Raw genomic sequence first — 26,733 nt, forward strand, 5'->3', positions numbered from 1 at the left:
GACTCATCACAGTCCATTTAGCTGTTCTGCTGCTTTGGATATCATATAGACTGTATATCGTTCAAACACCATCAATGAATATTTAGTTTTTTTCATAATGTATTTTATTAATTTCACATAAAAAAGTAACAAACCATACAGCACAGATTTATCCAGACTATAAAACAAAGATACTTTAATTCACATACATGAACTGCACATCATACTTTCAACATACAAACATAGTTTGCATTGGTCCTGTACCCAAGGAAACAGAAGAAAACAACAACATTTCTCTGACTTACTAGTGAAGACAAAATGTAGCTGCAACAAATCGACGAGATCAGCAGGAAGGACATTTAGAAAAGAAACTATCATCACCCTTTAAGGCACTGAGGTGTTTCTGAAGGGGCTTTCTTTGATCCACTGAGACGTTTACCCATCAAGGTGAACCGTCCCACAGTGAAAGCTGCCTCATTGGTACGTTCAGGAAGTTATTTCAGCTGCAATAAGGCTGAGGCGTAAAAACACAACACCACGCATCCATGTGGAGCTCCTGTTTTCTGTTTGTATTTCCACAGTATGAAAGCATCTCTTCACTCATGTGCATTACTGATTTACATCAATGATGGATTAAAGTTTTTGTTTTAATAGTTTTATATATTGTCCTGTTCTGTTATTCAGGGGGAAAAAGAAAAGATGGGAAACGTTTTTTGAAGCTTTTGATCCTGATATTTACTGAAATGTGTTTTAATTAACTCTCAAACATGAAGAATAATTCAGGGTTTGTTTGCTGAGTAGATTTTAGAAACTGGAAACTGTCAATGATCAAAGCAGAGAGCGGATTTAACACTTTAACAGAAAGTGATGCGAGTGTTACCGGATAAAATCGACGAAAAAGTGAACGGAGTTCTGAACGGGGCGGCACTTCCTGTGGTGACGTATGACGACGATGACGGCGGTGATGATGAAGGTTATGTAAATGACGAAAACCTCCCCCTGTGATTCGCGGGAAAAGTGAAAAAATGGCGACGGTGGGAGTTTGAAGTTTAGCGCCACGAAACGAGACAGAGAAACCGAGGACACTAAGACAGAGTCCGTCTGTGTGAGTGTCCCGCTGCAGTCCGGCCTGTCTAACACAGCAACAGCCTGTCTCTCCATCTGTCTGTGTCTCAGAGGACCGGAGGACAGGTGGGACCGGATCACAGGAGGTAAGACAGCTCTGTTGCCGGGGTTTGAACCGCCACTGCTCCGTTAATCGGTGAGTCAGACCCGGCAGGTCGCACACCACCGGTCCGAGAACCGGCCCTGTGCTCTGTCCGGTAAACTGTCGGGTAATGACGGAAAATCACCCGCTAACGGCAGTTACCGGACAGCCGTTACACCGCAGCTGCCGGGGTGTGTGTCTGTGTGTGTCTGTGTCTGTGTGTGAGGGAGAGGGACAGACACACACACACTGGTTGTGTCTTCAGTGAACTAGTCTTCATAAACTAGTTAAGTGTAATCCGGGGAGTTATCTGCTTATTGCGCGTTAGTCCGTTAGTTAGTGGTTCTGGCTCAGTTGGAGGATGTGTGATTAGCGCTGGTTAGTGCTGGTTAGTCTGTCAACCCATTAGTTAACGGTGTGTTGGCTCAGACGGGAGGACGCACTGCGCATGCTCCGTCTGTCAAAATCCCCCTTAGTTCAGGAATGACTCACAGCCACAACCTATCTGTCTGTCTAACTGATTGACCACCTGTCTGTCTAACTGTCTGTCTGTCTGTCTGTCTGTCTAACTGACTGTCTGTCTGTCTGTCTGTCTTACTGACTGTCTGTCTAACTGTCTAACTGACTGTCTGTCTATCTGTCTAACTGTCTGTCTAACTGTCTGTCTGTCTGTCTGTCTAACTGACTGTCTGTCTGTCTGTCTGTCTATCTGTCTGTCTGTCTAACTGACTGTCTGTCTATCTGTCTGTCTATTTGTCTGTCTATTTGTCTGTCTGTCTGTCTAACTGTCTGTCTGTCTGTCTGTCTCTCTGCAGGATGTTTGAGGACCTGGTTGAAGCCTTCTGTGGTCTGGAGCCTCAGGCCTCTGTGGAGGGTGAGACATGTCGGAGGCTGCAGGGCCTGGAGGAAGAGGAGGGGGCGGAGTCCAGTCTGAGTGTCGGACAGTTCGTCCTTTGTCATTGGTCAGATGGACTGTACTACCTGGGCAAGATACAGAGGGTAACAAACAAAAGACACAAACACACAGTGAAATACACACGTCTGTGCTCTGATTGGCTGTTGAATCTCTGCCTTGTGATTTGTGGACAGGTGAGCCCTCCCAGGCAGAGCTGCTTCGTCACTTTTGAGGACAATTCCAAGTTCTGGGTCCTTTGGAAGGACATCCAGCACGGTGAGACAGAGACAGACAGAGAGACACTCTATTACAGCACATCTCTCACCAGCATGTTGTTACTCATCTGACTGTCTCTTTTGCTTTCCTTGTCAATCACAATGTTTTGTCCAATCGTGTTGCAGCTGGAGTGCCGGGGGAGGAGCCTCGCTGCTCTGTGTGTAGGCTGGCGGAGCCAAACACTGACAGCCAATCAAATCAAAACAACCAGATCCTCATCTGTGGGAAGTGTGGCATCGGTGAGTGAGACAGGCCAGGGGACAGGAGGGAGACATACAGAGAGACAGGCAGTAACTCGGTTTTTAAACTGGTTTTAAACCAGTGTGCAGTGGTTTTATTCCTCTGTGTTTCGGCTGCAGCGGGAGCTTCGAGGCGGGTTCTGATGTCTGACATTAGCTGTGTCTGATCAGCTGATACCTGCCGACACCTCGCTGCAGCTCTACGCAGCATATTATTCATAAACAGAGTATGGATCGCTAAACTGTATCGTGATGGTTTTCACCATAACCTGTCCCTCTGAGACGGGGCTGTGATGTCCTGTAGGAGGCGCTGTCAGAGCTGTCGTTCGACAGGGTCAAAGACTCGAGGCCTCAGAGGCTTTTATCAAGGGGGGGGGAGTTGTAGCTTTCAGCAGTGAGGATCATTTCCGCGTTCAAAAAGCTGCAGTTCCTCGGCTGCCGCTGGGGGCTGGCTCCAGAAGTGAGCAATTCTCCATTGACCCTCATGTTAAAATAGCCAACTTTACAGCTTAAAAAAACATATTTACAGCCTGGTACATTTTTAGTTCTTGGTTGCTATTGATAGTTTCCACCTCCGTGAACACTGGGGGGGGGGGTTTGTACCACAACCGTTTTAGTGTTATTTAGGCTTAATAAATTAGGGCGTGGTTACGTTGAGTGACAGCCCATAGACAGGCATTGACAGTTAGCTCTTTGCTAAAGCATCGGCTGGGCTAGGCGGCTACATCCAGAGGCCTCCGGCTACTTCCAGCGGTTGACAGGGGCTGCAGCATCCGTGTTTGTTTGCCAATGTTCGGATAGGTTTCTGTGACAGTATGGCTTGTTGTTGTGTAGACTGTACTAACCGACCGTCGAAGGAGTCTGTGTTGCAGTTTTTTCGGTAAGTAAGTTTCTCACTATTTTATCTGGATGTTTGCGCTAATTAGCATGTATTAGCATATTTTGCCGCTGGCTTATGACTTAATTGCCGATTTCTGGTCGCTGCTGATACAGATAGAGGACCGGAGCAGCTAATGTTAGGAACGCTGCTGCGGTGTGTTCCGTGCTCTCAGAGTCCGTTTATTGTGTGAATACTAGGCTGCAATTTTATTTGGTCTCATTTTTCTGTTTAAAAAGTCCGACATTGCATGGACAGAGCAGCTCGGTCAGTCAGCGGCTGCTGTAACTGTAAGTGGATAGTGGATGGAGGCAGCGGTGAAAGCCGGTAAATATTAAATATTAAACATTTTAATATATTATTATCATCATTATTTTGATCGTTATCATTAATAATGACAATAATAATGTTTTTAATGTTTTAATATATTTTATTAATATGAAATAATAATGATTTTCACAGTTAAATAACAGACTAGAAATAAATTTCCCCCCACAACTCCACCAAACCCTGCAGCTCCACCTAAAACCTCTCTACCTGAAACAGTCATGTTTAAAACACAGCAGCAACATTATGATCTCTGTTGTATGTTCTGTGTCGCGGTTACACGGGGTCGAGCTAGTCGGGTCGGACTCGGGGACTGTCGTGTGGTGGATGTAGCTGCGTGTAGCTGCCTCTTAGCTTGTTAGCCTAGCTGATTAGCTGATTAGCCTTAGGCTAGCTCGGTTGCTCTGAGCTAAGTGGCCGGGTTCTCGGCCGGCTGACCCGTAGAGTAACCGCCTCTTCGCCAAATATGGAAAGTACACTCCCACTAAAATCCAAGATGGCGCAGCTCCAATGACCATGGTTTGGTCACAAAACCGACTCCCCGAAACCAATGGGTGACGTCACGGGTGCTACGTCCATGTCTTATACAGTCTGTGGTTTTTACAGAGTGTTGTAGTCGGTGTGTGTAACTTTATCACACATGTTAAACCCAGTTAACCATCTTTGACAGTCTGGCATTAACATGGTCTGTGTGTCTGTCTCTCTGTCTCTCTGTGTCTCTGTCTGTCTCCCAGGTTTCCACCAGCAGTGTCATGTCCCCCCTGTAGAGGGCAGCAACAGTCTCAGTCCCTGGTTCTGTAGACGCTGCGTCTTTGCTCTTGCTGTCAGGGTATAAATACACACACACACACACACACACACACGTTTACCTGGCGACAGGAGCAGGGTCAGGATGTCCTTGATGAATGGACCTGGTTCAGTCTGTGTCACACCTGCTCTGAGCAGTGAACAGGTGTTCCAGCTGTGTGTACTTCCTCTCTGCTGCTTCACATTAAAAGCTTTTCAGGAGCAGGTAACTGTCAGGAAAGCGAATGTGGACGCGGCCCTCATGGTGCACAGCCCCGCTCCTCCCATGGCAGCAGAGCGCCTTACCCTCCGATGCAGTGCAGGCTGATGGTCTGTTTACGGTCTTCAGTGAGACCAGGTTGTACAGGTGATGTTGCTCTGGTTTCTGGTCCTCTGCTCACCTGGCCTGCAGCAGCAGCAGGTGAGGACTGACATTAGCTGTGTTTGTAGAGTCAGAATCCACAAACGGCTCCACCTCAGTTCTGGTATGGTGATAGTAAACTGTAAGAGCACCCCCTGCTGGCCCCCACGCTGAACTGCACCACAGGCTCTGGGATGATAGGCTGTAAAGGAGCAGCTCTGTGTCAGTCACTGTGTCAGTGCCGCTGAGAGCTGTCAGATGAATCTGCACGGCAACACGTCGTCCAGCTTCCATCAGTATTTTAAACATTAGGAAACAGCATCAGCAGTTCACAGGAGCCATGTAGCTTTACTTCCTGCATTACTCACAACTGGCAAGTTATTTCTGTTTCCCACAATTCAAAGGTTCTCTATCACTCAGTCATAAGCATGAAGAACGAAACGCTGTCCTCACGTCTCAGTAAGGACTGAAAATATTAGACATTATAACTACAACATGAAGACAAATGTCCCCATTTAAAAATGTAAATCAAATTATTTTAAAGCTCACATCAAAGTGCGTAATGATTTAACTGCATTAAGATTAATTTCATTAAAGTGCAACAAAGCAAAGCAACTTTTCAGAGACGGCAGCTTGTGAGGGACAATATTTATACACACACCGTCTGGGTGGAAGGTGTCCTTCAGTCTCTTAGTCCTCGCCTGGATGCTGTACAACCTCCCGCCTTAGGGGACGGGGACAGACATGTGCAGGGTGGGTGGTGTCTCTCATGATGCATCACTTCACCACCTGCTGCAGTGCCTGCTTTTCCTCCGTTGTGCGTCTGGCACAGCACACAGGAAGTCAACGTGCTCTCCACAGCACACCTGTCAAAGGTGGTGAGGATGGAGGTGTTAGAGGATGAGATAGGATCTGAGGAGCACTGAGCGTCTTTGTGTTGGAGTCAGTGATACATCATCTGAGGAGAGGTGTCCTTTACCTGCCGGCCGACAGGTCCCTTCCTGCTGCCCCTTTACCTGAAAGGGTTTCACAGTCTGTACGTCACCTCTCTCATCAAAGCCTCAGTCCAGGTGACAGAGACCTGACTTCTGACTTCCTGTCTGCCTGTCTCTCTGTCTGACAACCCACCTGTCTGTCCTTCCACAGAAAGGGGGCGCTCTGAAGAAAGGTCCTATAGCCAAAGCACTGTCAGCCATGAAGCAGGTGTTACCATACGACCTGGACTCTCTGGACTGGGACTCCCAGCACCGGACCAATCAGCAGCAGTGTTACTGTTACTGTGGAGGCCCTGGAGAGTAAGATCAACCAATCAGAAAAGGTCATGTGCTGTAATTCACTGTCATCCAGGTGTTACATCGCCGATGACCTGTCCCATACGTCCCACTGTCTGTGTCCGCAGGTGGTACCTGAAGATGCTGCAGTGCTTCAGGTGTCAGCAGTGGTTCCATGAAGCCTGCACTCAGTGTCTGCAGGAGTCCATGATGTTTGGAGACAGGTGACTCAGCTCCTCCTTCACCCTCTGCTCCTCTGTACTCCTGTTGACTCCTCTGTGCACCCTGAGGCGGTTTCCTCATATTTATGATCTCCTCCCCAGGTTCTACCTCTTCCTGTGTTCAGTGTGTAATAAAGGATCGGAGCACGTCCGTCGTCTGTCTCTGAGGTGGGTCGATCTGGTTCACCTGGTTCTCTACAACCTGTCGGTCAGCAGCAAGAAGAAGTACTTTGAGCTTGATGAGATCCTCGCCTTCGTCTCTGCAAACTGGGAACATTTACAGCTCGGAAAGGTGTTTTAGACTACACCTGGACCAAACTGGTTCCAGTCTGCTGAAATAACCTTCAGTTTGAGGGACACTGGTCCTGGTTGTAATCTGTGCGTTTGTTTGTTTGTTGTGTAGCTGTCCAACACTCCTCCAGCAGAGAGGGGGCAGCACCTGCTGGACGCTCTGAACAAATACAAGAGCAAGTAAGAGACACACACCTGCAGCATGGCCCCTTGTTCATCAGCATCAGGTGTTTTTATCACCGTACGTCTGTGTTCAGGTTCCTCTGTGGGAAGGAGATAAAGAAGAGGAAGTGCATCTTCCGTCTGAGGACCAGGGTCCCACCCAACCCCCCCTCCAAGCTCTTTCCTGAGCGTGCTCAGAACGATGGGGGGCGGGGCCGTAAGAAGGGCGTGGTCAGAAACAGGTAGTTCTGATCATTTACCTGGTAACTGTCAGCTCAGGTAGTTTCAGCAGTATCACCTGATCCATGCTGTGTTTGTGTGCAGCGCTTCAGCTGAGAGGAAGAGGAGGAAGTCCAAGTGGCTTCTCGAAGATGCCATTCCTAACGTACGACTCTTCTTCTCTGCTTCAGCTTTTTCCTACAGTGTTGTGTCGTATCAGAGACTAAATGTTTGTTCACTGTGAATGTTTGTAGAACGAGTTGTCCTGCAGCTGGACGTCCAACCATCACATGGCCAACATATTTGACTTCACCCTGGATGAACTGCAGAGCCTGAAGAGGTGAGACCGATCAATACATCAGATCCTCCCATAATCAGTGTTCAGCATGTGACCATGTGACTTTCCTCCTCAGTACTTCCAGCAGAACGATCAGTATTGATCAGGACTCCACCGACGCCTCCACTTCAGGCTCTGCTACGACCAGCGCTTCCTACCATTTTAGGTAACGAGCAGTTTACTTACCTGTCCTCCATCTTCATCCTCCTCATGAGCTTTACCATCATCATCACCATCATCACTTCCTGTTTTCAGTGAAAATCTTCAAAGACGATTTGTGCGTCCAAACTTTGTTTCCTCTGCCACATTTAATAAAAAGGATGAAGGTTCAGATCCGGTTTAGTTAGTTAGTTAGTTAGTTAGTGACTCGACCTTTGATCTGTGTGTCCTCAGGAGGCGGGTGGGCAGCAGGAAGAGGAAGTTACCTAGCAACAGCTACAGCCAGTGGGCCAATCGCAGTGAGGTGGGGGAGGACCTTGGTGGGGAGGAGCTTTCTGGGATCCTGGAGGACCAAGAAGCTGCAAACCATGCTCACCTGTCATCAGACTCCTCCCACTTCCTTTCTGACCCCTCCCAGCTCCCATCTGACTCCTCCCACCTCCACTCCTCCATCTCCTCCTATTTTGGAGTGGCAGGCAGACTGACCAATGGGGAGAGGTACCAAGTGTTGGCTCGCCGGATCACTCCCCAGGGCACGGTTCAGTACCTGCTGGAGTGGGAGGGGACAACACCATATTAGGATGTCTGCAGGGGGTTAGATATCCTGTGAGGCTTTGATTCCTCTTCCTCCACTCACTGCACTCCTCATCAGCTCGCGGTCAGACCTCTCATTATTGGTTGAAACCACATATCGCTCGCTCAGTTACCTCATGAGTGATGCTACAGTATTTACTGTGTCTGTGACAGCTGTCCACCTGACGGATCACCTGATCTGGTTACCCAGGTCACTCGTTTTAATGTAAGTTAATCTTTTTAAAAATACTAGGAACCATAGTTTTTTTAATTCTTTATTTTCTCTTAAACATTAACGTTTAGCATCACAGCTAAGTGTTAGGATTACACCCCAGTGTGTGTATGCCTGTGGATGTCCTCACAAACCCATGTCCTCATAAACATGTCAGTGTGTATGTCCCCATAAACCTGTGTGATATGTATGTCCCTGTAAACCGCTGGCTGAGGGAGTACAGGTGTGTTTGGAGGAATCAGGTGTCAAAGCTGATCATGATCCTGTGAGAACAGTATTTAGTGAAAACAAAATGTTTAACTACAACCAAAGACCGTGCACACTCACACAGACACACACTCCGTAGTGTTATATGCATACGTAGATATTCTTTGCTCTGTCCAAACACGTTTCTTCTTCTTTGTCTCTGGGTTGTTAAACAGCCAGAGGCCCCTGTAGCTTCCTGTAGTGCCCCCCAGCTGTCAAACAGCATGCTGCCTTACCTGTCCTCACTGCTCACCTGTGAGTTATATCATGGTCAGCAGTTTGTACTGAACTGAACATGAAGCACTTCGTTTAAAGCAATCATCGGTTAGCTTAGCAAACTGCCGCTCTGATCAGCAGCTTTCATTTCTGACCACACCCCAGTCAGTGATGTCACAACAGGTGATGTCACAGGGTGGAGATCTGAGCAGCAGCTGATCAGGTACCGGCATCTGTTCATCGTACACCTGTACTGAGAGATGGGAAACGAAATCCACAGTCTGAGTTCTAAGCTTCATGTTGAGTGTTTGTCATTCACAGTGAAAGCGCGGTGGGAGGCCCCGCCTCCGAGCTCACCTGTAACAGCTCACATCATTCAGTGTTGTATTTATTCATTTAACCACTGAACTTAATTAACGTAAATGAAGTGCATAGGTTACGGCCTCTGCACCAACACGTGTGTTTTCCTGCCTAAAAACATTTCATGAGATTAAACTAAAAAACATCAGAGTGACATGAAACCACCGTGTGATTGGCATCAGCGTTACACAGCATCGAACCTGCGTTTCCTCAGGAGACGCCGGCGCGCTGAGCCAGTGACGGCGCAGATTTGATTTGTGCGACTCAGATTCAGACTGTGGATTCACATCTCGTCCATCCTCTGACAGTTCAGTCAGGATGAACAGGGACGTGGACATGAGAGGCTTTCCTTCTTTCCTTCATCAGAAAAACTACAAATCCCAGTGGACCCGACGGTTCCTTTACCCAGAGTTCAGCATTTCCTCGTGTTTACCTTCAGAGTATTAATCTGTTTCCTGTCAACATCTGTTGTGTTGCACTATCATTACGTTCAGTATCTATGCAAACATCACATCCAGACTGATAATCAGTCCCATTGATCAGTGATCAGGAGCCGATGCTGTTCACGTCCTGACAGAACCTGAAGTAATGAATGTTGAGACGTTAGCTTCTGTTTGTGGCGACATCAGAGGTTAGCTCGAAGATAACAAAGCCCATTGCTGTGAATGAGGAATGCTAACAGTGCTAATAGTGCTAACTGTCTGTGAGACATTAAACTGTCACTCTGTCACTTTAAACCTGCAGCTCCTCCTCGCTGCCGTGGTAACCACACTCTCCTCCCATTGGCCTGTCAGACAGTTGTTTTGATCATGTGACTGTATTTTTGCCCTTTTGTGCCAATCTGACCAATCAGCTGCCAGCTTTCTCTGGAATTAAAAAAAAACTGATGTTTGACCTTTGACCTCCTTGTTTCTGTGTGTGTGTGTGTGTGTGTGTGTGCGTGTGCGCAGCAGTGAGAGCGACAGGTGATAATCTGTTAATACAATTAAGGTGTTAAACGACACGTGAAGAGCAGCACACACGTTCATAGTCAGTCAGACTGTTCAGGTGTTCTGTGTTGTCCTGAGGGTCCCCTCAGACAGACAGGTAGAGTCTGACAATGTGACCAGTGAGCGACACACAGCTGAAGAGACAAACCGCAGCTTCAACGTCCACCTGTCTGTAAGTTTACCTGTCTGTCTGTCCACTTGCTGCTGTGTTTTATGTTTAGCCTGTCTGTTTATATGGATACCTGCCTATTTATACTACTCATCTGCCTCTACCTGTCTCTGTTTACCTGTCTCTGTTTACCTGTCTGTGTCTCTATCTGTGGCTACCTGTCTCTCTGTGTTCACATCCTTTTCACCTGTCTCTACTTTTCTATCTACCTGTCTGCAACTATTAACCTGTCTTCTTACCTGTTTATCTACCAGTCTCTGTGTTTACCTGTCTGTCTTTCTACTTGTCCCTCTCCGTCTACCTGTCTCACTTTGTGGACCTGCTTGTCTGCGTGAGGTGTGTATGTAGTGTTTGGAGACAGACAGGTGAGTGATGTACTTTGCTTTGTCTGCTCTGTAAAGGATCCTGTTGCCATGGAGGAGATGGTGAAACACCTGTCCAGGTGTCAGCACCTGGGCTGGATGAATGTGATTGGTGAGTTGGTGATTTACAGCTGGATCAGCTGGTCGATGGTTCAGTGTCCGCGAGCAGGAGACAGGTGACACAGGTGCTGTTTACCTGCTGCTCAGTCTGTGGCTCGGCTCAGAGCGCTCTCACTGTAAACCTGTCAGTGAACACTGATCCTGGATCTGCCGTCCGTCACCCAGTCACTGCTTCACTGGTTTAACGACGCGTCGCTTTTATTCCATCAGACAAACAAAACGCATTGATGCACGTTTTGTTTGCTTCTGAAGTTTGTGGCGTGCACACACTCGATTGGCTCACATCACGACCTCTGGACTGAGGTCAGAGCGTCGCAGTGACCTCACGCCATCATTTGACCTGAAATCACAGACGATTATTTCATTGGATGATTTTTTTTTAGCACCACTGCTTCTTGTAGTCCTACTGCCTGTATTAGTGCTGCTATGGAGGTGACTGTGTTGTGATGATGTCACAGAGTTGAAGAGCGCCTCCATCCATTGGCTGTCGTGCGGTCAGAAGGCAGAGCCTGACATCTGGAGTAAGATGTTCTGCATCCTGTCGGACTCACAGTTACTGATGCTCAACAACCTGGAGGTGAAAAAAAAAACCGCATCAACTTTCAAAGTTTAACTTTCTGAACAATCTTTCTTCATTTGTGTTTTTGATGTTTGAACGTTTTCTGATCTGCTTCAGTTTTAATCTGACGTTGGTAAATACAGACGTCGCCGTCGCCACCGTGAAAAACCGTCATGGTTTAATGCTTTGTTTCTTTTTCTGATCCATGTTAAGCTTCCATCCACAAAACTGGAATTTAAAGGATCTGGTCTATAAATATTTTACAAGACCTCCCTCTGCTCCTCCTCCTCCTCCTCCTCCCTCTGCTCCTCCTCCTCCTCCTCCCTCTGCTCCTCCTCCTCATCCTCCTCCCTCTGCTCCTCCTCCTCCTCCCTCTGCTCCTCCTCCTCATCCTCCTCCCTCTGCTCCTCCTCCTCCTCCCTCTGCTCCTCCTCCTCATCCTCCTCCCTCTGCTCCTCCTCCTACTCCCTCTGCTCCTACTCCCTCTGCTCCTCCTCCTCATTCTCCTCCTCCTCCCTCTCCTCCTCTTTCTTCTTCAGGTCCATCCTCTTCTTCTGGCAGAGAGGGCGGAGACTTGTACTGTCTGGCTGCTAAGATACACTCTCCATGTGACCTCAGCACCTCCGAGTCCCGCCCACAAAGGTAAGGAAGACAAGACGGGTTGAAACAGCTGTAGAGGAAGAAGACAGACGTCACAGACAGTTACACAGCGTTACAGACAGCGTTACACAGCGTTACAGACACAGCGTTACAGACGGTGGACATGGACATGGACCGTGACGTGGACTTTGAGGACCTGAACGGTGAGAATCACCTTCTTCTTCTTCTCAGTTTGAGGTTCGGTGTTTGTGCGTTTGCCGAGCAGGGATTAGCTCGTCTGCTTAATCTTGGTAACATGTCACAATAATAATCTCATAATCTGAAATCTGAGGTCAGTTACCATGGCAACGGGACTGCCCGCTCCCCTGGGCATCAGTTCACTTTAAGCAACGCAGCCTAACCAGGTGAACATCACCTGCTTACTCAGCTGAAGGTCAAAGGTCACAGTGATCCTTACCTTTTAGTTCATGTTCTGAACGTCAGCACAAGTTCTACATCAGAACCCACATCAGAACCGACACGGCGCAAAACACGTTTAACTGACACGGGTTTGAAGCTGTCGTCACCTCAGACAGTCGGAGCGTCACAGGCAGGTCACGTGGTCCACGAAGTAAACAACAACAAAACAACAAGCAGATCGTCTGAAAGAACGACAACAACATCAAAGCTGAGGACGGTGTGTGTGTGTGTGTGTGTGTGTGTGTGTGTGTGTGTGTGTGTGTCTGTGTGTGTCTGTGTGTGTCTGTGTGTGTGTGTGTCTGTGTGTGTCTGTCTGTGTGTGTCTGTGTATGTACACAAACATTAGTTGCTATAAACTTTATTAGTAGAGAAACACTGATGGCTGCTGGTTGCCATAGTAACAGCTGCCACTACCAGTTACCACAGCAACAGCTGTGGAGCCAAGAGGCCTGGCTGCTGGTAAAAACTACAAACACTCCCATGATGCACTCTGTCTGTTCCAGATGTTCCAGAGAGAGGGGTGCGCAGACAGAGCATGCCCAGTAGCTCCGCCGTGGACACGCCCACCGCCAGAGTGACGGTGAACAGACACACAAAAGCACACACACACATTAAACACACGGCTCTTTCCCGTTGTTTCCACGGTAACAAGAGCTGGGCTGCTGTCAGCTGTCGATCAGCTGATCAGCTCCCCCTGCAGGTGAAACACGGTGACACCAGGTATTTTAATTCAGCAGGAGGTCCCAGGTACAAGAGCATTTACTGCACCTGAACTGTACAGGTGTGGGAGCCTCCTCCTCCTGTAGGACCATGGGAGGGAGGGGTGGAGGATCAGCAGGAGGAGGAGGAGGAGGAGGTGAAACAACATGAGGGTTGAGGGGACGAAGACAAAGCTTAGTGATTCTGAGACGAACAGAAAAAATCACATCCTTCATGCTGTCATTCATCCTCCACCGTAAACCGAGCTCTGAGGAGGGAGAGCACCGTCATCCCTAAACTGTCAGGTGCAGCCTTATAGTGAACTACTGCCCCAGACCCTGGGGTGTTACTGTGAATGTAATCTGCCTTTACCCCCCTTCTTCTTCAGGGTTTTCTCTCCCGGAGGCTGAAACAGTCTCTTCGTCGTACACGATCTCAGCCTAAACTCTGTCGTCAGAGGAGCGTAAAGACTGACCTGATCAACACCGCTGACACCAGGTAACACAAAAAGTTACCCACAATTCAGCATGATGCTCATGTTATTACCAGTCTGTCATTGCTTATGAAACCAAGCAGCTTCTCCTAAACCTGGGCCTCCTGCTGGATCCAGGCCTGAGAGGTGTGGGTGTCGGTTTAACCTTCTGCTGAGAGACTCCAGCTCTGATGAGGAATGTCGACCCTAAAGTGAACTGACACCTGAGGGGGCGTGGCCTCTGGGTGGTGATGGAGGACCACGGTCATCCACGTGGGCCACTGCTGAGGCGGCTTCTCAGCGTGGAGCCAGAAGGTCCCTGGTGACGGCTGTTTGTTCCTGCAGCCACGAAGCAGGATGACGGCGTTCTCTCCTCCTCCTCCTCCACCTCCTCCTCCATCTCCTCCACCTCCTCCTCCTCCACCTCCACCTCCTCCTCCTCCTCCTCCTCCTCCACCTCCTCCACCTCCACCTCCTCCTCCTCCTCCTCCTCCTCCACCTCCACCTCTTCCAGCACCGACGCCACAGACAGTTTCCAGAGGCTGGATGATTGTGGGAGGAACTGGGAAACATGAATGAACCGCTGACAGGTGCTGACAGGTGGTCAGTGATGTGTGATGCGTACAGTGGGTACGACCACACTCTGACCATACGTTGCTGCTGAAATGTACAAAATGGACATCGAACTTAATCTGTTGCTGCTGAGGAGAGGAGGGGGAGGGGAGAGGAGGGGGAGGGGAGGGGAGGGGGGGGAGGGGGAGGGTATAATCCCTGTATTCTAATTACACAAAGTGACAATGGGTGAGGAGGGGGAGACTAACTCTGACAGGAGGGAAGGAGAAAAGAGGAGAGGGGAGGTGAGGAGACAAGGAAAGACGGAAAAAGGAGAGGAAAGAAGCAAGGAGAGGAAAGGAAGTAGGGCACCCTCACTGCAGGGGAGGGGCAACTGCTGACAGAGAGGGAGGTCGAGTCACATAGACACAGAGAGAGAGAGAGAGAGCTGTAGCTATTGAAGCTGTGTAGCATAAGTAGCAGCAAGCTAACAGAGAGACACAGACAGGCAGGGACACAGACGGGCAGAGACAGACAGGCAGAGACAGATCTTCAGCCTTTCGACCAAACAGATTTAGGATCAGCAGGTTCTCCATCTTTCTTCTTCCCTCCTCTTCCTCCTCGCTGCTGAGGGAGAACATGGCTCCATAACCCCCTCCTCCTCCTCCTCCTCCTCCTCCTCCTCCTCAGCATTCACACAGAATGCTCGGTGAGTACCGTGCTCCGATCCTCTGCTCGCTGTAACTGCCTTTGTCCTCTGAGTGTCTGAATAGATAAATGGGCTGCAGTGAATTTCTGCTGTGTGTGTGTGTGTGTGTGTGTGTGTGTGTGTCCGTGGGGGTGGGGGTGGGGGTGGGGGCCTGCATGGTGGCGTCTTCTACCTGATTTGCATGATCATGCATGCTGCATTTTTGTGTGTGTGTGTGTGTGTGTGTTAGCCTGGTTCAGCCTGCACACAGCTAGCCTGGTATGTTAGCATTTGGCTAGGCGAGACACACACACATGTATGAGCGCACACACACATACACACACACACAGACACACACACACACACAGATACACACACACACACACACACACATCCCTGAGGAATTAGCAGCTAACATTAAGCAGCTCGTAAAGATCATGAGACATAACGAGCTAACAGAGGGACAACAGTTTCTGACATATCGTGTGTGTGTGTGTGTGTGTGTGTATTCAGAGGTCAGAGGTCACTGTTGACCTCCTGTTGTGAACAGTCAAGTTTCATTTTCACGTTAGTTGGACGGAGTCAGTCTGATGTGCTGAGTAATTTCACTACAGGAACTCAATGATCCAGAACCTGAACTTGTCGGACGAAGGTTCCAGGCTCTGCTTTTCCTCTGTATTTGACAAAATGGGGAAGGACGGGATGTCGTTGTGTAGGTGACAGCGAACATGCGTGATTTTCACGTGTCCGCTGTCCTTTGTTCTCCTTGGTGGTTGCTGCTACGTTGTTGTGATTGTTGTCGTTGAGATGGGACGACACATCTGTCTGATCGCGAGGGACAGTCCTGTGAATGTCCCGCTGATATTCAGCTCCCGGAACTCGTTCTCAGACTTGGTTCGGGACCTGGAAACAAAAGCAGAACCCGGGATAATGAATACGTTCGGTTACGGGTCGAGTTAAGTTCCACCTCTTTGGTGGCGTCCAGGACGTCACAGTTCATAAAAAGCAGAGCGGAACCAAACACCTTGCTAACAGGAAGCTCCAGGTCAAGGGTCATCAAGTTCCTGTGGTGAGTTGATGCTGAGGTGGGACACTGGACAGTCACCTACAGTGGAAGCTGCATGAGACTGATGGGTTTGGGCCCAGTAAACAGGTGTAAACAGGAGAGTCGTCATCACTGTGTTCAGCTGGCTGAGGACTGACTAATGTTTGCTGCGTGTCTGATGCTGGACGGACCAACGAGCAACGTCAACTGAAAAATAAAAATAAACCTCAGTACGTGCAGAGTAATGTGTCAGCCTGAGCCTGCAGCTGAGGAACCCTCGTCCTCTGCTCTGTGTTAATGACGGATTAACTGATCAGCTTTGTCCACGTGTCTTCAGTCAGCAACTGTTTGGACCTGATGGTTAAGTTTGGCTCCTGATTTTCATTCACTTTCAGTGTTTTGATGAAAATGCACATTTGGTTTCCTCAGTTTTCTCTGACTCAGCTCAGCTCATGTTGTCTGGAGTCAGTTTCAAATTCTCAGATTTTCTGTTTTTCTCTTTTAAATCAAACGTTTTGGATTTTCTGCTGCAGATGATACAGAACTGAGTGTCTGAGTTTTGGACTGTTGGTCAATACAAGGCATGAAGAATCGTCTTGGACTCTGAGAAACTTTTTATGACTTTTAATCAAGCAAGTGAAGAATCAGTTCCTCAGAGAATAATGTCCAGATTAAGAGTTCCGGTTTGTACATGGATGTGGGTATTACCTGGAACGTTTGCTGAGCAATTGTTAAGTTAAGGAGCGTGGAGTTTAAACCTTTTCTCAGACTGGATGGTGCACACCTGTAACCTGACCAGTTATGTTCAGCTGCTTCAGAGTCTTAAAACAAATGAATCAGCGAACAGAACCGTGGCTGTAAACTGGGTTTGTCTTTGGTACCAGTGAGACGGGTCAGGTCTCTGTGACACGTCAACACGATCAGTAGAACGTAGTCGTTATAACATGCATCAGTTCATTACTGAGGAGAGCTCACGCTCTTCAAAACAACACAGCAACAACTCAGCTCGTTAACAAACTGTAATTTGGTGCCACAGCAGAACCACAACCCAGACTCTGTGAGAACATCCTGGACCCAAACTGTGCCCTGGCCCCAGGAGTCCAGACCTCCAGAAGCCCAAGTTCACTGTGTGTCAGTAGCTTTTTGGCAAGGGGTTCTGAGGGGTTCTGGGGGGTTCTGAGGGGGTCTGAGGGGGTCTGAGGGGGGGTCGACCTCCCAGACCCTGACTGGTAGATGGTTCCACAGCAGAGGAGCCTGAGAGCTGAAGGGTCTGAGTCCAAGAACCACAGTGAGCCTGAGTTCTGGGAGCTCAGCGTTCAGCGTGGGGTCACAGGGTACTCTGAGCTCCTTCAGATCTGATGGTGTCTGATAATCGAGGGCTCTGTAGGTGAGGAGCAGGATTTTAAATTGTGGTGTGGATTTGACAGGAGATGATCCTGGTTCCTGTCAGAACTCGAGCTGCAGCGTGTTGAATCAGTCAGACGTTATCACAGACAGAGGTGACGTTGGCTGAGTTTTCTGTAAAAGCTGTGTGTGTGTTTCAGGTGTGTGATGCGACGGCTGCGTTGTGGTAGCCAGGAGTCGTTGCTAAGCGCCGGCTGTGTATCGTCTCTGGAGCTCAGGATGGACCAATCAGTGATCATCAAACCCGTTCACTCCTCCCTGCTGGGACAGGACTACTGCTTCGAGGTCATTCATAATCCACACGCAGTACACACTGAAAGTACAACCCTCACACTGACCCTCATGTTTCTGTGGTGATGACCTGTGACCTCGTGTCTCCTAGGTCACGACCTCGACAGGCACCAAGTGTTTCTCGTGTCGCTCGGCAGCAGAGAGAGATAAATGGATGGAGAACCTGCGACGAGCCGTTCATCCGAACAAAGACAACAGCAGGAGGCTGGAGAACGTCCTGATGGTGTGGGTCATCGAGGCCAAAGACCTGCCTGCAAAGAAAAGGTAGGGGGCGCTACGTCCGACATGTGCTGCAACCAGAATCTGTCTCACTATGCATTATTCCAACATGTGCAGGTACTTCTGTGAGCTGTGTCTGGATGACAGTCTTTATGCTCGGACGTCGTGTAAACTGAAGACTGACAACATATTCTGGGGAGAACGTTTCGACTTTAGCAGTCTGCCCTCCATCAGCGCGGTCACCCTCCACCTCTACAAAGACACTGACAGGAAGAGGAAGAAGGACAAGAGCAGTTACGTCGGGTTGGTCAACATCCCTGTCGCCACGGTGACTGGCAGACAGCTGGTGGAGAAGTGGTACTCGGTGAGCACGCCCAGTACAAGTCGAGGTACGTGCACTGTTTGTGTTCCAGTTTGAATGTTAGATGGTGTCAGAGAAAACCACTGTAACTCAGAGTCCATACGCACACCAGGGCGTCTCATGTATCACAACACGTCAGCAAAGGAATGAACTTTCTCAGGTTTGATTCCTCATGAAATGAAGATCACGTGAAACAGATCAAGCACATCAAGCACTCCGCTCATGTTCCACCGGACAACAGAGAAGCAGGAGCAGGAATTCACACGGTTCATTCTGGAGATCGATTGAGAAAAAGGGTGTGTTCGGTGAGAATGTGCTCACTGACGAGGCCGGCTGCTGAGTTTAGGCTGAGGTCTCCTGCCGCGCAGTGACGGTGGGACCGGTGGTTCTTCATTTGCAGATTGTTGTGCGTTCTCTATGCAGAGATATACTGTAATAATAATAATTAGACTAATATTAATATGAACATGACTAATATGAAGAAGAAAACTTATAATAATGAGGCAGAGCTTCGCCTCCAACACAGCAAATAAACTACATTTATTACACGTACCATGATCACTACAGGAGGCAGAGGAGTGACTGAACGTGAGACAGGGAGCAGGAGAGTGAAGGTGAAGATATGAACGTGTGAACTGTGAGATTAGAGAGAAAGGGGCTGAAAGACGCTGAGCATCACTAGTGTATGCTGAAATGTACAGTGGGTAATTTGCTGCTGTAATGAAGGAAATAGCAAAGTTAACTGGGCCGACTGGTCGAGTCCCCAGTAAAACCTGGTGAAACCCCGGCAACTGGAAATGACACAGTAAGACAACGGGCTCACTGCAGCACCAGTGGGTGGATGCTGTGGTCGCAGTGAGCAGGAACAGGAAGCCGGAGGATGATGGGAGAGCTCACTCAGTGCTGATCATCATCGGGCTCCGTTCTTCCAAAACCGTTTCTAATCAATCAGGAATCAAATCGGTGACAAATGTGAGGTAAACTCAGAGCGACCCTGTTGTGTTTCAGGTAAGTCCTCTGTGCCCACGGTGCGGATCAAAGCTCGGTATCAGAGTATCGTCATCCTGCCGATGGAGCAGTACAAAGAGTTTGCAGAGTACATCAGCTCCAACTACCTGCTGCTCTGCAACACGCTGGAAGCCTCCATCAGCCTGAGGGCGAAGGAGGAGCTTGCTGCTGCGCTCGTCCACATCCTGCACAGCACCGGGAAAGCTAAGGTAACCACACCCACTGTATCTGACCCCGCCCACCTGCAAAGCAAAACCACTTCTTCCTGCAAAACATGGGAAGGGCAAAGGTCACCTGCGGCCTACTCAGGGTGACCTTTGATCCTTGTGTGCAGGACTTCCTCACAGATCTGATGATGTCAGAGGTGGACCGTTGCCGTGACAATGACCAGCTGATCTTCAGAGAGAACACTCTGGCAACAAAAAGCATCGAGGAATACCTGAAGCTGATTGGACAGAAGTACCTGCAGGACGCTCTCGGTACACACAGTGTGTGTGTGTGTGTGTGTGTGTGTCCTGTTTATTGATCATTTATATTGATTTACCTGTAACTCTGATCAGCCAGTGTGAATGCCTGTACCTGACTGAGTGTCAGCAGAGAGCTAACACAGAGCAGCTGGTGAACTCAGGTGTTCCTCTCCGTGTTCAGGTGAGTTCATCAAAGCTCTGTACGAGTCCGACGAGAACTGTGAGGTCGACCCATCTCGCTGTTCGACCTCTGACCTCGCAGAGCATCAGGCCAACCTGAGGATGTGCTGCGAACTCGCCTTCTGCAAGATCCTCGACTCGTACAGGTACACACACACGCACACACACACAGATTCCTCACGTGTGTGTTTACTGTCAGAACAGCCTGTCTGTCATGTTAACCTCGGTATACAACACTATCCCAACAGGGTCTTCCCCCGGGAGTTGAAGGAGGTGTTCGCGTCATGGCGACAGGAGTGCGGTAACCGTGGGCGACCAGATATCAGCGAGCGTCTCATCAGCGCCTCGTTGTTCCTGCGCTTCCTGTGTCCAGCCGTGATGTCGCCGTCACTGTTCGACCTGATGCAGGAATACCCCGATGAGCGCACTGCAAGAACTTTAACCCTCATCGCCAAAGTCATTCAGAACCTCGCCAACTTCAGCAAGTAAGTCTGGGCTTTTACTGTGAAGGGCCAGGAAGATCCTCCTGTGAAGCTGCTGGGGGGGTGGGGTTACACTGTGATCAAACACTTTTCAGTAACCAGCACCTGTACCTCTACCTGTTACCTGTTACCTACATGTGTTGCTGCAGGTTCGGCACTAAAGAGGAGTACATGCTGTTCATGAACGACTTCGTGGAGCGGCAGTGGAGCAGCATGCAACGCTTCCTGCAGGAGATCTCGAACCCCGACGGACTGAACCACACTGCCAGTTTCGACGGATACATCGACCTCGGCAGAGAGCTGTCGAGTCTGCACACCCTGCTGACCGAGCTCGACCAGGTGACACGCCTGAGCCAGCACCTGTTCTGGTTCCAGGTCTCATGTCAGTTTGTGAGACGATCCATGATCAGTACAACTTTGATTTTCAGAACGATGACACAGGTTTGAATCTGCCTCAGAAATCCTGTGTGACCTGTGTCTGCGTCACTCACCCTCACCCCACGGATGGGAAACCTTAATCTCATGACTCAGATTTGGATTTGGGACTTTGTTTTTGTTTATTTGTTTGTGTTTTCTGTTATTTCCCAGAAACAACACAGTCGTTCTCAGAGTATCGTCGACTGATCGATAAATGTCTTCGCTTCAGATAAAAACTCATTCACTGGATATTTGTCTGATGTGGAATAATTATTTCCTGTCTGCCCCCTACCTGTCTCACTCTCTCCCTCTCTACCTGTCTCTCAACCTGTCTGTCTTCAGTCATCTCTGTCAAAGCTCAGTCCTCTTCCTCGGATCCTCAGAGACGTGTCGGCGGCTCTGGCTAACCCGGGGGGTGTGGCTAATCCAGGGGGCGTGTCTGTTTCCTCCCCAGAGCCTCAGCGGGTGGTGCCCCCCCCTCCACTGTCCCCACCCCCTCTGTCCCCACCCCTTTCCCCCCCCCTGGCCACCTGTAATCCCTCCATCGGCCTGCAGGGTGGCGTTGGACTGGACGGAGGGTTAGCATCACATGTTTCTGTTAGCATTAGCATCCAATATTCACACATCGAACAACAGGCAGGTTTTTACTGTGTGTGGGTGGAGCTAGGGTGGGGCATATCAGCACTGACCAATCACAGCTGAGGGGGGGCTCAGGTGAGGTTCAGTGTTAACACACTGTGTGTGTGTATGTGTTTGTCTGTGTGTAGTTTGGTGGACTTTACCAGACTTCCGTCTCCAACTCCAGAAAACAAAGATTTGTTTTTCGTCACTAAAGGATCCAGCCTGCAGCCTGCATCAGGTGACCTTTGACCTCTGACTTATCCAATCAGCCTTCATTTCCCCTGACCTCACTCTGTGACCTCTGACCTGTGCTGCTGACATCACTCTCTGTAGGCCTGCAGGGCTCTCCAGCTCCAAGCTCGTCCTACTCGGAACCCAATGAGAACGATGCTGGGTTTGAAATCACCAATGGGGGAAGGAGGGAGGGGCCGGAGCTGACCAATGACAGCCGCAGTCTGTCTCTGGTCGATCTGCAAGACTCCTCCCCTGGCGATGGCCTCGATGACAGCCAATGGCAGCGCAGGACGGGACTCCTCCCCCTCTCCTTCCAGAACCCCGTGTATCACATGACCACCACATCTCCAAGGCAACCGCAGCAGCAAACGGATGCCACGCCTTCAGACGGCTCAGTGGGGTCGCAGGGAAATGCAGACGACAAGATCGCCATGGTATCCAAACCGGCGTTTCTTACCCAGATGTCTGTGGGGCTGGGAGCGGGAGAGAGGGCAGAAAGGACGTCAGCCATGTCCAGCAGCAGCAGCGGAGAAGAATACTCGAGACGAGCTTTGTCTCTGACCGAGACTCTGACAGGTGCAGTAACGAACATCAACCATAACGTCACCGAACTTTATCGTTAATACGTTCATGTAGACACGATCTGACATGTGAACTGTGAGTGAATTAAATGTGGGCGTCGCACTCTCCCAGAATGTAGGATGACCCTGATTATAAGACACCTCCCCCTTTACCATCTGTTTTTGTAGTGTTGTTGTTGCTCCTCCCCCGCAGGTAGCTCCGCCCCCCCTCGTCAGAACTCCTCAGGTCCTCAGAGACGCATTGATCAGCCTCCTCCCCCCAACTCTGCTCCCCCGGGACCTCCTCGAGGCCGGACACCTCCCAGCATGCTCAGCGGTGGAGGCGGGGGCTCCGCCTATCCTCCTCGCCCTGCCTCTGGCAGCATGATGTCATCTAGCCCTGATTGGCCAAGCAGCGGCCAGTCACGGCTCAGACAGACGTCATCATCATCTAAAGGAGACAGTCCCGAGAAGCAACGAGCTGCTGCCAAGGTAACCGGGCTGTTACCATGATAACCACACTGTTGCCAGGTAACCTGTCAGCCTGCGCTCCGTCCGGGGGTCATCGTCACATTAACAACATCGTTCAGACGTTAACTGATGAACTCACCTGCTGCCTCACATCATTCACTCACCTTTCCTAACCACGGTTGGTTAACCTTAGGTTAACTGTTAAGCTAATTGGTCACAGTACATGTTACATGTTGTTCTCACTGGTCCGTTCTTCAGACGTCTCAGCTGCACAGGTCGGGTCCGGTTTGTCCGCTGGTCCGGTCTGAGGATGTTTTCACCAAACACAAGATTTCAAATCATTAATCTGTGTCAGCCATGATTCTGTAAATCCTTTGGTAACCATGGCAACATACAGTTTGTGTGCATCAGCTCAGGTGCAGGATTTTCCCTGATCAGAGAGTCGGAGGTGTGTTTACACGTTAGTCACAGGTAACACGTCTGATTCATGTCTGTGTGTGTGTGTGTGTTTGTTTAGGCTCCCTCTCCCTGTGCATTGGATCGTACCGCAGCCTGGCTGCTCAACATGAACTCTGCGTCGTCCTACGGGGAGACGGAGGACGATCGCCACGACGACGCCCTCATCGAGAAGGTAAGAGAGTCTTTGTACTGGTTCTGCTTGTGGTGCCGGTTCTTCTGGGTCTGACTCTGTGTGTGTGTGTGTGTGTGTGTGTGTGTGTGTGTGTGTGTGTGTGTGTGTGCAGTACCAGCAGGAGATTGCATTGCTGCAGGAGAAGCTGCGAGTGGCGGCGCTGCGTCAGGAGGAGTGTGAAGCTCGTCTCATGGTCCAGGATCAGCAGAACCAACGTATGCTGCAGGAGTACCAGGTCTGTAACACACCTGATCTACCTGACAGTGGAGGACTGTGACTCTGACGTTCTGCTGATGTCCATGATCACATGACACAGCTGGACCTATAGGATGTTTGTGTTTCAGGCTCGGTTGGAAGACACAGAGAGCAGACTGAGGAGGCTGCAGGACGACAAAGACCTCCAGATGAACAGCATCATCAGCAGGTCTGTTCTGCACCTTTACACCTGTCTGTGTGTACACCTGTGTACCTGTGTGTCAGTGTGTGTTGACCAGCTGTGTGCAGTCACCAGTCTGACCTCTCACCTGTGCAGGTTGATGGCAGTGGAGGAGGAGCTGAAGAAGGACCACTCTGACATGCAGGCCGTGGTGGACTCCAAGCAGAAGATCATAGAGGCACAGGTACCTGTCTGTTTACCTGCCTGTTCATCTGTTTACCTGCATGTTTACCTGCCTGTTTACCTGCATGTTTACCTGTTTACCTGCCTGTTTGTCTGTTTACCTGCATGTTTACCGGCATGTTTACCTTCATGTTTACCTGTTTACCTGTTTACCTGCATGTTTACCTGCCTGTTTACCTGCATGTTCATCTGTTTACCTGCATGTTTACCTGCCTGTTTACCTGCCTGTTTACCTGTTTACCTGCGTGTTTACCTGTTTACCTGCCTGTTTACCTGTTTACCTGCGTGTTTACCTGTTTACCTGTCTGTTTACCTGGCAGAATGTGTGTTTGTGGTTAAACAGTCACATCACTTTCAGTCACATTTCTAAATAAACAGCAGGGTGTTGGTCCTGATGGGACGGAGCCGAATAACGTCCCTGTCAGTTGTTAAAGATCCAGATGTTCTGTCTGAAACGGTCACAGCGAAGTCACATGATGTCTCTGCTCAGGAGACAAAACCCGGGAGCTGGACCAAGCCATGTGATGTTTGTTGTTCTGTGAGTGACAGGACCCAGACCCTTATGGACCAGGTCTTAATGAACCATCACAGGGTTTAGCAGACACTGTGGACATTACCGGAAACATGTCAGGTTAGATTAGCTTAGCTTAGCTTGGATTAGCTTGGTTACGTTAGGTTAGCTTAGGTTAGATAATGGGTTAGTGTAGTGTAGCATGATGTTTCGCTGATGATGAAGAATCGTCCCTCGACGTGTTTATAGAATTTTTTACAATCTGTTATTGTCTGAGCAGGAGTAATACAGAACTCAGACCATGTCTGTCTGTCTAAATATCTGTCTCACCTGTCTCTCGCCTGTCTGTCTGTCAGGAGAAGAGGATAGCGAGTCTCGATGCAGCAAACACTCGCCTGATGGCGGCTCTGACGCAGCTGAAGGAGCGCTACGCTGTTACATCACAGAGGAATGGCCTGTCTCCTAGCAACACGTCGTCACTGCAGATCACAGAGAACGGAGAGTTTCGCAACTCTGGCAACTGCTGAGCAACCTGTTGCTGAGCTCTGACTGGCTGTGTCTAAGAGGTGGAACTAACTCATCAACCATGCTTTTGTTTTGAAAATTAACCAATCATAGCTCTCATAGTTACCACAGACATCATCAATCATGTCAGTCTTACAGCAACAGAGCTGACCTCTGACCGGTCTCTGATGCTGTTGCTAGGTTACCCTTTGTTCCTGTTTTTGTTCTTGTGTTTTTGCATGTTTCCTCTTTGAACATCGGATGTTAGACAGCTCTTTGTCTGACATCATATCCTGTTTCCTTTTGGTACTTCCTGTTGAGAGCTGGAAACTTCCAACAACCCAACTGAATGTTAATTTATGGCTCTGCACCACCTGCAGCAACACTTGTGTATGGCTCTGGTTTAACTGGAACAATTCCACAATGTGTATGACTCTGGTCCAGTCAGACTGACTCTGTCTATATATGGCTCCAGTCCTTGTGGACACACACAACCAGTATGTGGCTCTGGTCTGACTCAGTAGGACTAACTGGCAAACAACCCTGGTTCTATAAGGCTCTAGCTGAAGCACACTGATCGTAAGCCATATGGCTCTATTAGACATCTCTGTCTAGATAACTCTGGCTGGTTTGACTGGTCTAACTGGAGCAACTCCACTGGTATATGACTCTGGTTTGACTGGAGAACTCTACCTGGATATGACTCTGGTCCAATCAGACTGACTCTGTCCATAGTCCTACTGCAGAACTTTGCAGATGGCTCTCGCCTGATTGGACCACACCCATCTATATATGGGTCTGATTTAATCAGAATAACTGAAACAGTTGCAGCTATATAAGGCTCTGGTTGAATTGAACTAACTCTGGATGTATATGGCTCCAGTCCCATTGGACGAATCTAACAGTGTGTGGCTCTGGTCTGACAGGCATACATGTCTGAATAGACAGTAGTTGATTCAGACCACAAGCCACATATGGCTCTGGTCTAACTGATCAAACTGGACTAACTCCAGTTGTATATGGCTCTGGTCTAACTGGGTAACCCTGCCTGCGTATAGCTCTGGTTGTACTGGCCCAACTTGAACAAATCTGCCTGCAAATGTATTTGGTGTGACTGAACCAACACTGGCTGTATATGACTCATCTTACTGAATTAACCCCAGTTATATATGGCTCTGGTCCCGCTGGATTGACTGGAGCAACCCCAGCTGGTCATGGCTCTGGATTAATCCTACTGACTGAAACAACTCTGGCTATATATTCACTATATGGACAAAAGTATTTGGCCACACCTGTTGAATTCAGGTTTAAATGTGAAATCCTGCAGCGGGAGCTTCATGGAATGGGTTTCCATGGACAAACCGCTGCATGCAAGCCTCACATCACCGAGTCCAATGCCAAGTGTCAGATGCAGTGGTGTAAAGCTCACGACACTGGACTGTGCAGCAGTGGAAACATGTTCGATGAAGTGATGAATCACGCTTCTGTTTGGCAGTCAGATGGGCGAGTCTGGGTTTGGCGGGTGCCTGACTGCACTGAGCCAGCTGTGACGTTTGATGGAGGAGGGATAATGGTATGGGTCTGGACCCCTTGTCTCCAGTGAAGGACAGTCTTAATGCTTCAGCATACCAAGACATTTTCTGTTCCAACATGTCTGTGTCCCAGTGCACAAAGCAAAGACTTTAAAGACGTGGTTTGATGAGTTCGGTGTGGAAGAACTTGACTGGCCCGCACAGAGCTCTGACCTCAGCCCTGTCGAGCAACTTTGGGATGAACTGGAGCAGAGATTGTGAGTCAGGCCTTCT

The 26,733-nt window shown here is 49.3% G+C and overlaps 2 protein-coding genes across 2 annotated transcripts; both read left to right on the forward strand.

Annotated features, from left to right (window-relative positions):
- Positions 1-1,004: 1,004 nt before the first annotated feature.
- Positions 1,005-10,124, forward strand: phf19 (PHD finger protein 19). Its single transcript, XM_041043162.1, has 14 exons — positions 1,005-1,190; positions 2,002-2,185; positions 2,276-2,357; positions 2,483-2,596; positions 4,535-4,629; positions 6,094-6,242; positions 6,347-6,442; positions 6,542-6,731; positions 6,843-6,910; positions 6,988-7,134; positions 7,217-7,277; positions 7,366-7,451; positions 7,525-7,614; positions 7,842-10,124. The coding sequence occupies exons 2-14, from the start codon at positions 2,003-2,005 to the stop codon at positions 8,185-8,187; spliced, it is 1,707 nt and encodes a 568-aa protein (XP_040899096.1). The 5' UTR covers positions 1,005-1,190; position 2,002; the 3' UTR covers positions 8,188-10,124.
- Positions 10,125-10,805: 681 nt separating this feature from the next.
- On the forward strand, positions 10,806-26,211 carry LOC121184202 (disabled homolog 2-interacting protein-like). The gene is made up of 23 exons (XM_041041709.1): positions 10,806-10,866; positions 11,333-11,451; positions 11,973-12,075; positions 12,996-13,072; positions 13,580-13,689; positions 14,910-14,924; positions 17,493-17,637; positions 17,735-17,907; positions 17,980-18,251; positions 19,232-19,440; positions 19,566-19,710; positions 19,880-20,024; positions 20,127-20,363; positions 20,510-20,699; positions 21,120-21,355; positions 21,545-21,636; positions 21,732-22,208; positions 22,407-22,684; positions 23,181-23,294; positions 23,407-23,529; positions 23,639-23,718; positions 23,827-23,914; positions 24,781-26,211. Exons 1-23 carry the CDS (start codon positions 10,806-10,808, stop codon positions 24,949-24,951), a joined length of 3,660 nt encoding a protein of 1,219 aa, XP_040897643.1. The 3' UTR covers positions 24,952-26,211.
- Positions 26,212-26,733: the final 522 nt, after the last annotated feature.

This window comes from Toxotes jaculatrix, chromosome 7 (genome assembly GCF_017976425.1).
Source record: "Toxotes jaculatrix isolate fToxJac2 chromosome 7, fToxJac2.pri, whole genome shotgun sequence".
In the NCBI taxonomy this organism is placed as follows: domain Eukaryota; kingdom Metazoa; phylum Chordata; class Actinopteri; family Toxotidae; genus Toxotes; species Toxotes jaculatrix.